General features: G+C 40.4%; 1 protein-coding gene across 35 annotated transcripts in view; it reads left to right on the forward strand.

The window, feature by feature from the left end:
• Positions 1-13231, forward strand: part of ANK2 (ankyrin 2) — a 277320-nt gene that overhangs the window by 227751 nt on the left and 36338 nt on the right. For 11 of the 35 annotated variants that reach the window (XM_054514480.1, XM_054514483.1, XM_054514482.1 and 8 more), the window contains 5 exons: positions 1219-1321; positions 2585-2688; positions 6116-6157; positions 7055-7090; positions 12990-13214. In XM_054514480.1, the coding sequence (XP_054370455.1) occupies positions 1219-1321; positions 2585-2688; positions 6116-6157; positions 7055-7090; positions 12990-13214 (510 nt within the window). The remainder of the gene's footprint in view (positions 1-1218; positions 1322-2584; positions 2689-6115; positions 6158-7054; positions 7091-12989; positions 13215-13231) is intronic. The other 24 variants (XM_054514490.1, XM_054514493.1, XM_054514500.1 and 21 more) reach the window with 6 other exon arrangements.

Consider the following 13231-nt stretch of genomic DNA (forward strand, 5'->3'; position numbering starts at 1 on the left):
ATAAAAATAAGATAACCATTTGCTTCTATAAATGGATCAAAAATTACTGAGTGAATGTAACTATTGTTAAAAAAGGCTGTGGTCTGAATCAGATGATATGCACTTACAGCATTTCAAACTCATGTCTGTAATGAACCGGTGACTTTTATTGCTAACTGCTGAAAATGAATTATCCCTTAAAACTCAGTGCATCTGGATAAATGGCCCATTGTTCTGATCCAGCATGTTAGTCATTATGAGCACTGCTCACGGATGTGTAAGCCAGGAACGCAAAACTGCTTCCTTCAGTTAGAGATGTGATATTCCTCAAGGTCTACATCAACATCACAGAGTACACGCACAACATCTGAAGGTGGATGATCTGTTTTTAAAAATCACTGTTGTCATATTGCAGCTAGTGAACATAACAAGGAGAGAACTCATGCTATTTGGTAGCAGAAACCCCATTTACCTCAATATGTCCTTCTGTGGTGTTGTATTTGTCTATTTTTTTTTTTGCTTTTTGCTGGTGGATACTGCGGCTACATTCTGAGCCAGTGCTTGGAAGCAGCTTATTTACTGCCTTGCACCTCTCATTGCTACAGCAACCAGTGCTCTGTAGAGCTGCGTGTACTTACAGCGAGATCAGTGCTCACGCTGGGGCTGTCTCCCTGCAGATGCTGTTGGCATTCAGAGGAAGATTCTGTTTTACACGGGAGCTTGTGGCTGGCCACACTTTGCCTTGTGTGTGTACCTTCCAGGGGACAATGTCAGGCTTACTGCTTTAAGGGGAGGGAGTAGGTCCCAACAAAGCCTCAGAAAGAGTCATTCTAGCTTTTCTTCAGGATGGTAGCATACTGGTTTTCCATAGTTGTTTGCTTGTGTGATGCAGCAGCGAAGTTCTCCAAAGAGCCTTAACAAAAAGGAATGCTCTTTGTTATGAGGAAACCATCATGCCACAAAGCCAAATCTAAAGGATTTGTGAGTATATCTAGATTAATCTCTAGGTTTTGCATTTGGAAGCAAATAGGTCAGTGCAAAGGCTTTGTGGCCTGTGGTCAGACAACAACACAGGTGTGCAAAGCTGTGTTTCCCCTGACTGTGCTCTGCTGCCCCTGGAAGCTGCATGGTGTTGCTAATAGCACGCTTTTCTCATTCTCCCACTCGATCTGTCATGGCACCTTTACAACATCCTTTGTGCTGCTGATGCATTGCTCTGGCACCCTACCAACCTCCCAGCCTGCGGTCCTTCAGTTCCGACAGGTCCCACACGCTGAGCCACGCCTCCTACCTGCGCGACAGCGCCATGATCGATGACACCGTGCTCATCCCCAGCCAGCAGGTGAGTTGTCCTGGTTCAGGGCAAATTTGGAAGAGAACTCCTAAAGGGGCTCCTCTAGGAAAGAAGATTCAATCAGCCCCTCCCCCCAACTGGTCTGGGAGAAAATACCTCCTTGGAGAAAAGTGGAAAAAAACTGTTTATTAAACAATAAAACCTAAACAATATTAATCAATAAAACCCCTTGCTGCTCCAAAAGAGATGATCAACTGAGAAAGTCCCCTCCCCGGATTGCAGTTCAGCTCACTCAGTCTCTTATCAGTCCCTCCAGTGCTGGAAATGTCGTGGCCCAGGCCTGGCCCGGTGGGCCACAGGTGTGAGCTGCCAGTGCTCTTCTGGGGGTTCAGTCCAGAGCAGGTTTGAACAGGTCCAAAGAAAAAGGAAAAAAAAATCCCACAATCCAGGGAACTTCTTTGCCTCAGCTAGCTAAGCTAACTAAAAGCAAAGGAGAGCAACATCCTGCTGTCTGTCTATCTGCAGACGACACAGTCCAGGAGCAGGAATGTGGAGGAGTGAGTGCAGTGTCTGAAAACAAACTGCTGCTGCTTCTCTCCCCGCTTCACTCTCTGGAACAAGTCTTAAAGGTGCAAAACTTATTATTCAGCATAAGCAGAACGTGACAATTGGAGATAAAAGCATCATATAGTCAACCCAGAACATGAGTAAACCTCTCTGAGCCCCTTCTTGCCTGCAGAGATCAGGGAACTGGGAAAGGCTGCTCTGCAAATTGTTCTGATGAGACTGGGTGGTGTAGGCTGCTTGGTTCGTTTGTATACAAACCTCTCTATTTTCTAGGCATATTTAATGGCATACTGTGCTGTGCAGTATTGAAGTCTATTCCAAAAAAGATGAATACACAGTGTGACTGTAGCACAGGGACTGTGTTCTTAATGTTCTCCATTTTAACTGATGTTTGAATGTTGCTAATAGACATCATGCTACACATTCAGGGGATGTAATGAACTCATAGCCATTGTCCTAAAAAATACTGTCTTGAAACATGCTTGTAGTTAAAAAAGAAGATATTTACTAAATGCCTTCTTAGTGAAATCACAGCATTCTTTCACTGAGACCACTAACATAGGATTACTTTAGGGAAATACTAAGTGTTACAATAAGGGTTTCTAGTATCTTAATACTATTAGTACTCCTTTGTTTTAAAAGAAAATGTTTGAATGCTTTAGGCACTACTATGCAAAATACATTTTTTTTTTTGTTCAATAATGGATTTCATTGTAGTAAAATGGGGTTATTTTTCTTCCCAAGGTAACAACTCTGGCCAAAGAAGCTGAAAGGAATTCATATCGCTTAAGCTTGGGCCCTGAAATCTTGGACAATGTGGCTCTTTCTTCCAGCCCTATTCATTCAGGGTGAGTGCATCAATTAGCATTACACTACAAAATGAGAAACAGAGTACCTGCAGTGACACAAGCTTCAACTAATGCTTAACTAGGAGCTATATTTTAATTCATTGCCTCCTGGAGCTGCCAATAAATTGTTATGATCTTTTAAGCTGACAACCAAGCAAGGTTGAGTACCAAGACTATTCACTGAAATCACTGCAAGTCAGTGGGCCCTCAGTCAAGTTCAAGGGGAATGAATGTGATAAATGACACATACACACAGGCATTTGTGTGCATTTTATTGAGACATAAGTACAATGCCTTTCAGAGTTAATAATAATTGACACCAAGTGCTTAATCACTCCAGATGGTCAGCACTTACTGTGCTGGTGGAGTAGTTGAGGTGAGCACCAGCTCCAGTGTTTGCCTTCTAAATTACATGAATAGACAAGCAACCTAAACATCACGTGCTTTGCACGTATTTGAGCACTGTCTTCATGTCCAACTGACTCCTTGTAAGCATTTGCATTTAGACAAACTCACTGTCATGGCATAACGCAGGTCAAAATGCAGGCCCAGCCAGGATCATATTTACAAACCTTATCCTGGCTGGCCTTAAAATCTGTGACTGCATTTGTTTTATATGCTCTTCCTTACTGTGTTTTAAGTAATTTCAGTCTTCACACTGAATTCTACATTTGTGTCTTGCCATCAGATTGGATGGGGAACGTGCAGATGAATTCAGAAGAAACTGGAGTAATCAAAAAGCATTTAATATCTGTGGGCTCTGTACACAGCATGACTGGACAGCACAAGGGGAAAGATTATTTTTGTCAATCTCAAATGAGTTTGCTACTATCTTACAGTCTGTATTTTTAAAAACTAGCACTGGAGTCCCATTTGCAATGACAGGCAGTCCTGATCTAGAGGGAGGGACAACATTGCCAGATTGACTCATGTGACATAGATGAGAATATTGTCTGTTAGCTGATTGTAGGATAGTTATCTGTGACCAGCACTCCTTGGATTTGCTTCTCATGAGCTCCAAAACTAACAGGTGAAATGAAAATGCCTCATATGTAAAGTGTGTGTCTGTTTATATCTATATTCTGGTATGAAAGCTTTAAAATTGCTTTGGTGCTTTATTCTAATCCTAGAGAGCTTACAGATTTTTCCAAAGGATGTATAAATTTGCCCTTTCTGAGAGGTCGGTCTTTCCTGTGATTGCTGAGGATGAACTAAGTACTTTCTAGAAGAGTGGCACTTATTTATTGGATGTGCAATTATTTTGTTGTTTTCTTTTAAAAAGAATGAGTGATATTCCCATCTTTTTAGATGACCAGGATGCTAGTGGTAGGATAAAATATCTGATTTTGATAGGAGCAACACTCTCTGCAGCCTTGCGTGAAATACTGAATTTTAAGACAAATTATGTTCTTCTTTTATATATAAGCACTAAACTGACACTAAATATTAGAATAAAGAAAACTTTAATAACAATTTCTCAACCTTTGAAAAAGACTGTACAACATTTCGTTTTTATCTTGTTTAGATTGGTCTGAGTCATAAACTGTTGGGGTGCATATGTTTTCTTAGAAAAGTACATTGACTACTAGAGTTTTGCTTCTAAGACCTTCCTTTAAATTGAAACAGTTGTAGAAGTTCATGATTGCTGCACTCACTCTGCTAGAACAACAAATGTATTTGTGATTCAGAGCCCTGTTGTCAGCCACACTCCTCTCCACATGCAGACACACACTGTTTGTGGCTTCTTATGACTCAGCAGCAGGGCTGACATTTAGGGCATGCAGTGAAATAGTAGTTACCTATCATGAAAGGAAACTTGTAGAATTTTGAAAGAAATCCTAGATAAACACTGTCAGTGGTCCTATGCAAGGGTGTGGCCTTGGTTTTGCCCAGGACACTGAAAATGTATTGAGTTCAGATGGTGTTTTTGAGAAATAACACATCAGCACAGTATTGGGTGGTAATTTATTTGTCACAGATGTAATAAGTTTGTGTTCTGTACAATCTAAGGGGACAAATTGCACTTTTCTCCCTGCACCACTCCAGTGGTGAAGCCCAAATTGCTGTAGGGTTCTTATAGATCTCCCATTGTAGGGAAGTGTTCCTGTGGATCACAGTGTAACACCCCCAGGCAAAGGGATAAATTCATAGGGAATGGTTCTCTCAATGTGGAACTTCACAGGCACATATTTCAGCCTTTGCATAACTACCTGAATCTTCTGCCATGTCTGAAATTTCAGAAGGGAAAAGGCTTTAACCATCCATTTAACTTTTAAATATAACTGTTCCTTCAATATGTTGATAATTTCATCAGGAAGGATGAAAAAGTAAGTTCTTTGGTCAGAGTTTTTTGCAACCATTTTGAAACCCAAAAAATATTTATTTCCTAAGAGATAAGCTCTTGTGGGGCTCAAAATCTCAACATAAAGGTCTTCCGGTCATTTTATGCAGCTGACAGTTTCCAGATAGTTTCCAACTTCAGCTGAAGAAAAAAGTATTAATTCCTGCACCTTAACTCCCTTTCAAGCAAATCAGATTTTCTTCTTCTCATAAAACTACTTGATCTTACATGTTGAGCAAAGTTAAGGATCTCTGAGTATGCCAAAAAGTTTAGGTGCTGAACATCCAATAAGATAGAGTTGTATGACTTTACTGCTGAAGTTATGGGATGTCATTTATAATTTCCTGCCGTAATGTGAGAGACAGAACTAGTGCCTACATAAATCCAAATATGCTTCACAGTTTTAGTCTCATACCACACAATATCCTATTGTGGAAGAACCTGTGTATTTTTATTTTGCTTGAAGGCAAAAAGAAAAAAATCTGAAGTGAAAGATTTGCAGCATTTAGATATTGCTTGGCAGTACCATATTTTTATCTTCCATAAGAATATACATGAATGGTGAAGATAAGAGTGACTGTAAGATTTTTAAAATATCAATGGTGTGCAAAACTATGTTGTTTTCTTAGCTGTGTTCTGGTGATACAGTGGAATTATTTGTATAGATTATATTTCTAAGAATTTTCCTGACAGTTGTGTAGAGTCACAGTAGATAAGAGAGCAAATCTGATGTGTTGTCAGGATCATGGCACTGTGAGGAAGGAGCTTTGGGTCCATGCTATTATATGAACTTGGTATTGTGTTCTAGAGCAAGAACACAGCAGCTCTGCAGGTTTTCCAACTCTGACTCACAGTAATGCTCTTGTTTGATGAAAAATCCTGATTTCTTTTATATAATTTGCTGAAGAAGTCCCTGTTTGACTAATGGATGAACATAGTGTGTCATTACTTGTATCTTGAAATAAATTACACAGTTGGGATACTGTTAGTGAGTTTATCTTGCTGGAAGTCATTGTTTCCATCTATGAAAAGATGAGGGATTGGGCAGCTTGTACTGTGATAAATAATGTGAATTATCATTCTTAGCTGCATGTCTGCAAAAAAGGAGGCTGGATCCTTGCTAACAAGGTAAACAAAATATCTTTCAAGTGTATTTTGAATCCATAATATATTTTTCCCAATGTAAGGTTGATTTCCTGGAAATCGTTATGGAAACAGGACCTGGCAGCGACCAGCTGATAGTCATTTCTTAAATCTGAAAGTCTAAGTGATTTCAAATTAGGCTGCAGCTTTATGGCCTTTGTTCAGAAAGTAACAATGAGGAAAAAGAGTGAGAGTGTTTCATTAATAGCAAAGCATGTTAATGGAAGAAAATGGCAATGGAGATCCATAAAATAAAAAGGGAAGTTGGAAAACTAATTGTCCATGTGACACTAAGTGATTACTGAGGGCCTAAACAGGTCAAAATGAGAGTTTGAAATTTGTCATTTTGTAGAACAAAAGGAGGACAAGAAACATGTTGAAATGGAAGGAAGTGGAGGACAATGTATTGATAGAGGATTTTAAGGAAAGACAAACGAGATTTATTGGGCTATCAGGAATTCTGGCTGGAATTACCTTGGGTGCCTTAGCCTTTGGTATCCCACAGTCCACATTTTGGATGTGGATACCTAAACCAAGCAGCATCTCCCCTTCTCTGCTTCTGAGAGTTTTACTTGGAATCCAGCTGTGCATTTTAGGTGTCTGGCTTGCAGTGTGAGGGTGTCCATAGAGAAAGCAGATCCCTCCAGTTTCACTGCTGTACAGGTAGTGGCCACTTGGAACTGAGGCTGTTTACTTAGACTTATTTTCCATACTCACTTCAACCTTCCCACCTGTGAGGAATATGCATATATATGTATATGTTCATGTGTTTGCTTTAGAAATCTGTTTCATTTTTCCAGTATTTCAGTATTTCATTTAACTCATTCTTTTTTTTCCCCCTTTCTGTTCCTTTTTGATGTTAAACCATCTATTCTATTGCAGATGCTCTTCTCCATGTCTTGATCTTGACAACAGCAGGTGAACTTCTGCATAATTTCTTTCTTTATTACATTGCACTTCTCACCCACCCTATTTGTCCTCCCCTCTTACCTCACTTCAGGATGCTTTAGTGTTTTGTTAGTGCCCATTAGCCAAGAGAAAAAAATAAATCTAACAAGCAGTGGTTATATAATAGTTATATATAGCATGACTTCTCTTTTACAGTAAGTGTCCACTTTCTCCCATCTGCCTTGGCATCTATAACAAAACAATTCTGGAATTGTTAATAAGCCCACTGCAAAAAGTCTTAACAAAGCTCCTTATACCATCCCAGCTTGTTTTAACCATTGATGTATTTAACCATAGCTTTTCTTTGTGGATGGCATGGTTTAATATTCATATTTAAAGAAATAGTCCCTCCCCAGATAATTCAACACAAACCACTGTAATGATTAAATTATTATATTAGTAAGTGGGCTTTTTATCTCGCTTGTCTGTGTAAAAAATATTGCAGAGCCACTCTCTTAGTCACATTTTCCAAATTGTACCACTGTATTTGAACTAGTAGATTAACAGCCCACCTTAGTATATCTTATTTTTCATGCTACACATATTTTTTGTGTGATGGTCAGTCAGTGCTTGAACCACTGGCACATTATATTCTGCACAGAACACCTGAAGCTGAACCATCCCAAAGGAGATTATCTTCCCTTGGCAAAATAAATGTTAACTGGCACAGTACCTGTTTACTTCCTTCAGCCTAACCCTGGAAAGGTGAAAATTGCCTTAAATATTAAGCTCTGCAAAATTGTAAAGTGGCTAATTAAACCCCCAAACTACAGACTCATCCTTTTAGGTCATGTCACTGAATTTCTCAGCAGCTGACTAATGCAGTGAAGAGAGTGATGTCAGAAGTTAATATAGTAGAGGTTTCCTATGTTAGAATCATGTTTTTTGTCCTCCTGGAATGTGAATTTTGCCTTGTTTCTGGATGGCATAATTACAGCCTGCTGGAAAGCACTCTGAGGTAGTTGAATGACTTTGCTGTTGACTTCAGTGGGAGCTGGATCAAGGCCTTTTTTCTGAGTTTCAGCCTCTCTCCGGCTTCCTTCTCCTGCTGAACACTTTCCGATGGCTGAAGCACCCTGATTGTTTGTTTCTGCTTCTTCACACTGCGACTAACACTGAATGCTGCTATCTCCTTGTTTCCCAGTTTCTTTGATAAATGGACATAATGTGTGCTAAGAAGTTTCTGACTGTGTCTACACCGAGTGTGCTCTGATTGGAGCTTTGTTCCCTGCTATCTGCTGAGCGCATGTGTGCCTGCCCAGCTGCTTGGGAAGAGAACCCTACCTGAGCCCAGCGTATGGCAGTGGTGCTGGAGACTTTGTCTAGTTTGGTTCTGTGTGTTCCAAGAGTTGTTGCCTGTCCTAGAAAGCCCCTGACCTGCTGGGTTTGCATGGCTCTCCTGGTGACTCTGCAGAACGAGTGCCCCCACGCTTGCGGTCATGGCCACCTGAAACTCTGCCTCTGCCAAGCCCTTGATGCAATAGGGACTCCTCACAAAGCACACAAGTGGCTTCCTTCACCCCCTCCAGCACTGACACAGTTTCCAGTGTCTTTGTTCATCCTGCTGTTATCTTTCACATGAGGATAGATACAGAATAAACCCAAGTTAATTTTATATTAATAAAAGCAGCAAAGGGAATAACTCAGGCTCAGATCTAAATTACAAATATTTCATGAAAATACACCCAACTTTTTGCCCCTTCTATCCAATGCATATATTTTGTCTGTGTTTTGATCAAGTAGAAACCCCAAGACCTGCTTGCTCTGCTCTCTATAGAAGGTGTGGAAACAGCCTGAAGGATTTAGGATTAGGGGCCTTCTGTCTGTGTACTCAACCACAAATCCATGACAGCCAGTGTTATTTGATATATCTTTCATATGGCAAGCATGAATTCTTAATTGCTCTAAAATTGAAGAGGATGACATGGCCTCTCTAATTTATGACTAAGGTTGCTAAATTGAGAAAGAATGAATGATGCTTGAGCTGACTGCTGTGTGTTTAACTGAAGCGTGTGTAGACTCCCCTGCAGTCTGTAACTGATTCCTATGAGAGAATTGCTTTTGTACTTTATTTTTTCTTTAGAAAAATAATTTTGATTTTCCCTTCATTCTCTTTAAAAGAGAGAAGGCAATGATTTCCCCAAACCTGATTTGTTTCCCCAATCTGGCTTTTATATTGTACTACCCCCTCAGTATTGATCCAATTTTCAGGACTGCCTGGGTCACATGTTTGTGTCATGCCTCATTTCTAACAGAACTTTTAAAACTAAAAATGAAACTTACTCAAAGGGTGTCTTAGTAATGAGAAAGATGCAGCTTTAACCTGCAATCTGCTTTGACTTTGAGTCATCACTTAATTTTAAGTTAAAGTTCATTTAATCTCTTTTATTAACTGGGTTTTTCTTTCTTTCCCCCCCTGCTCCCTCCCCCCCGCCCCTCCTTGAACTCTTCTCTGCCATCTGTCTTTCTCTTTAATGATCCCTCTCCCCGTTATTCCCTATATGTAGGTGGGTGGCTGATAGTGCTGTAGTAGTGCTCCATGCAGCTGGAACATGGAGTAAGGTCCGAGTTTACTCCTTAGCTTTAGGGAGTATATGGAATGTTAGGGTTATTCATGTGCTAGTGTTATGCACTAGCTTCTTTTTGACCATGGGAATTTAGTATGATAAGGTATCACTTCCCAGAGTGATGGCTTCATCTGCCATTTATCCCTGCTAATGTTTTTTTGTGGACTGCAATCTCTTCCTCTCTCAGTCACGTCACTTAACAACACTTGGTAACAGAGGTGGAAGAGGAAAACTAATATCTGTATGCGTGGGCAACAAAATAATTCGTTTGAATTTTACATTTACTCTATATTAGTCATACAATTTTTTCACTTTCCTAAATGCACAATTCAGAAAGCATGTTTTTTGTCATGCAGTAGTTTTGTGTGAATTATTTGTGTATTGATAGACATACTCCTTCAAAAGGGAAAGGCTTTTCCGGTCCTGAAACAGCAGTGGCCCCATCCAGATGCCCTATTATGTAGCAAATAGGCAGAATAAGAGGCTGCTGTGATTCAGAAAAAGCTTTCTTATGAATTATTTGCTTCACTCTCTTGTATAGCCAAAATTATGTGAAATGTGCTGATTAAAAAAAATATGAAAAAAATTGGATTAAATAAGTGGATGAAAAAATAAATGTAATAAAAAGGTGGGAAAGAAGCAGAGTGGTATAATGGAAAAGGGTGTATTTTTACAATCTGTGGTTGCAAAGCCTGTGTCAGTGCTCTTGTCTTTCCAGGATTTTATGCTACAGACCTAAAGCTCAGAAATGTTCCCCTTCAGTTTCTTTCCTTTGCACTTATATTCATGCTAGTTCTCCAAAATCTCTTTTCCAGCGATTCCATAGTATTCTATAGCTGGGTTTGGGAACTGGCTCTTCCAGAGTTAATGTGATAATTGGCACTAATCTTTCTGTGCTGTCTGAATAACAACCTTAGATCTTCTTTATGATAGAAACAGCTGTTTTTACAGATAATCTTAATAATATCCTACTGGTTTTATCCTAGCACTGTTTCTTTGTTATCTTTGTGTTCACCTCCCAATGAGATTTACCTCTGCCTGTTTTTCCACTCCTTGGAGCTGTGGTTGTTCAAGTGAGAGAGGGCTGAAGTGAGATAGACTTTGTGATGGATTTACTGACCCACCGGGCACATTCAGTAAACTCAAAGTGAAAGAAGGAATTGCAACCATAGTAAAAAGAGAACCCACAAGAGCCAGAAGGGAGATTACTTGGTTTGGATCCTCACCTTTGGTTTGTCTGTGTTCTAGCAGTGAACAGTGGGTTTGGCATTGCCGAGGCAAGCAGGGAGATAAGCTGAGGAGAACGTGGGACAGCAGGTGACCTAGCACTAATATTTTAGTGATGGACAGCAAAAAAAGGTGATCCTGGTGTTAAAGAATGCAATCCTGAATATTATGTCAATAATGAAAATAACTTAATCCTAAATAGTGTGTTTATGACAGCTTGCACAATGAGGAATGTGAAGGCTGCTGTAATTCAGTCAGAGCTCTCATTAGCTTCTGGGAGTTGTGGGGGAGTGTTTGTGTTGCTCTTAGCAGTAGCTTTAAAATGAGAAACTCTTCTTCCAGCAGTGTCATTGACTGCCTCAAACACACCCATTGTACTGGAGACTTGGACACGTTCTCTGAAACATCACACAGAACTGTTTTGATAAAACTACTTCATGTACTTCAGGGGCAATTGCAGCACAAGCCAAGAGCATTAGTGCAACAATTGAGCATTTAGTGTCTCTTAAGCTCTTCTTTCATCTGTGCTCTAATATGTACAAAGAATGTATTTTGTGAAGGAAGCTCCCATTTTTCTCAACAAATCCCCAGACAATCGAAGCTGTAAAATGTTTTCATTTTCTTTTTTTCCCCCTTGTTAAAACCACAGAAACACGAACCTCTAAGGAATGAGCTAATGGTTGTACTACCCAGAGTTTTACCCTAAGCAAAGCCTAGAGGTATCTGAATGGCAGTAGACTAGGAGCCTGCATGTGTGAGACAGACTGGCATCCGTGGTGCATGGTGTGCTTCCAACTGGCGCTTGTGGCTCCTTCCCATCGTCCATCTCTGACCTGCACGGTGTGTCGAGTGTTGTGTTTTTACAGCATGTGGAATTCTTGTAGCTGTGTGGATAATGAATGGATGCAATGTTTGTTGCACAGAACGGTCAAGGGGGCAGTGGAAAAATCCCTGTGTTTGTTACTCCTGTTATAAGGGCTTTTCTCTATTGCAGGTCCTTCAGTAGCATTTCTGCGACTCCCCATTGTGCTGGTTCTTTATTAGTGGCTAGAAGTAGGCCTGACACCGTTCTGTCTCATCTACTCTTACTTTCACTTCCAGCAACCTGACATTACCATCCCACATCAGGCATGATCCTGTAATCAAACAGTAAAAAAAAAAAATTAAAAAAATTGGAAGTAGTTCTACACCTTTCCCAGGTGTAGAAGGATGTCCCCAGTATCAACCTGTTGGTATATGTGGAACTACAAAGAATTCAGCACAAGAGAAGTTCCAAGCAAAATGAAATGTTTTTATCCCTCTTATTCACCTAGTGCTAGAAGTAAGCTCCCTGTAGATGGCTTTCTACATCTCTAAGTTTTCCCAATGTGTTGCTGTGCCAGGTAACACAGAAAATCCAAAATCCATAAATAAACATTTTATATAGTGACCCTCGCTCTTCTCATCTGACCAAACCCCAAATTTGCCTTCAAACCATAACAACATGCTGGGGTTTTTTTATATAAATTGGTGATAACCCCACTGATGGACTATGAATTATTCATGCATTCCAGAATGAAATTTGATTATTTTTTTAATATCCAAACCCATTTTTCTAAGAAATTATAGTTTATCAAATACCTAGAAAATTATATTGAGAATCTTAAAAAAACCCCAAAAAACTAAAAAACCTGAGCCATCCAATCAGAACTGGCTTTTTATTTTTGAATCATAAATAATATTTACTTGTGAAGTACTTAAAGAGTGCCAACTTTAAATGCAGCTTCTCGCAGGTACAGAGTAGTGATGTTTGCACTTTGCAATAGGTACACGTGTTCACATTTATTAATGTCTGCTGGTATTTTACCAACAGCAGCCTGTGACATAAAACTTTCTGTCAAGAACTGTTGGGTAGCAGTTGCCAGTTTAATTAACAGTGAACTCAGCATGATGTGGTGCTTCACATGGGAGAAAGGCTTTTTCTCATTGTACCTCTTGAGCAAGAGCTCTATTAACATACGTTTGTACGTATGTGGGACGTAACCGAGGGAGCCAGTGGTGTGCTCTGGGTCTCACTGTCTGCCCTGATTTTGCAGCTTCCTGGTGAGTTTCATGGTGGACGCTCGCGGCGGCGCCATGCGGGGCTGCCGGCACAACGGGCTGCGCATCATCATCCCCCCCCGCAAGTGCACGGCGCCGACACGCGTGACGTGCCGCCTGGTGAAGCGCCACAGGCTGGCCACCATGCCACCCATGGTGGAGGGAGAAGGGCTGGCCAGCCGCCTCATCGAAGTGGGACCCTCTGGGGCTCAGTTCCTTGGGTAAGGGGGGCCACGTG

The sequence above is a fragment of the Molothrus ater genome, chromosome 4 (genome assembly GCF_012460135.2).
Source record: "Molothrus ater isolate BHLD 08-10-18 breed brown headed cowbird chromosome 4, BPBGC_Mater_1.1, whole genome shotgun sequence".
Taxonomy (NCBI): domain Eukaryota; kingdom Metazoa; phylum Chordata; class Aves; order Passeriformes; family Icteridae; genus Molothrus; species Molothrus ater.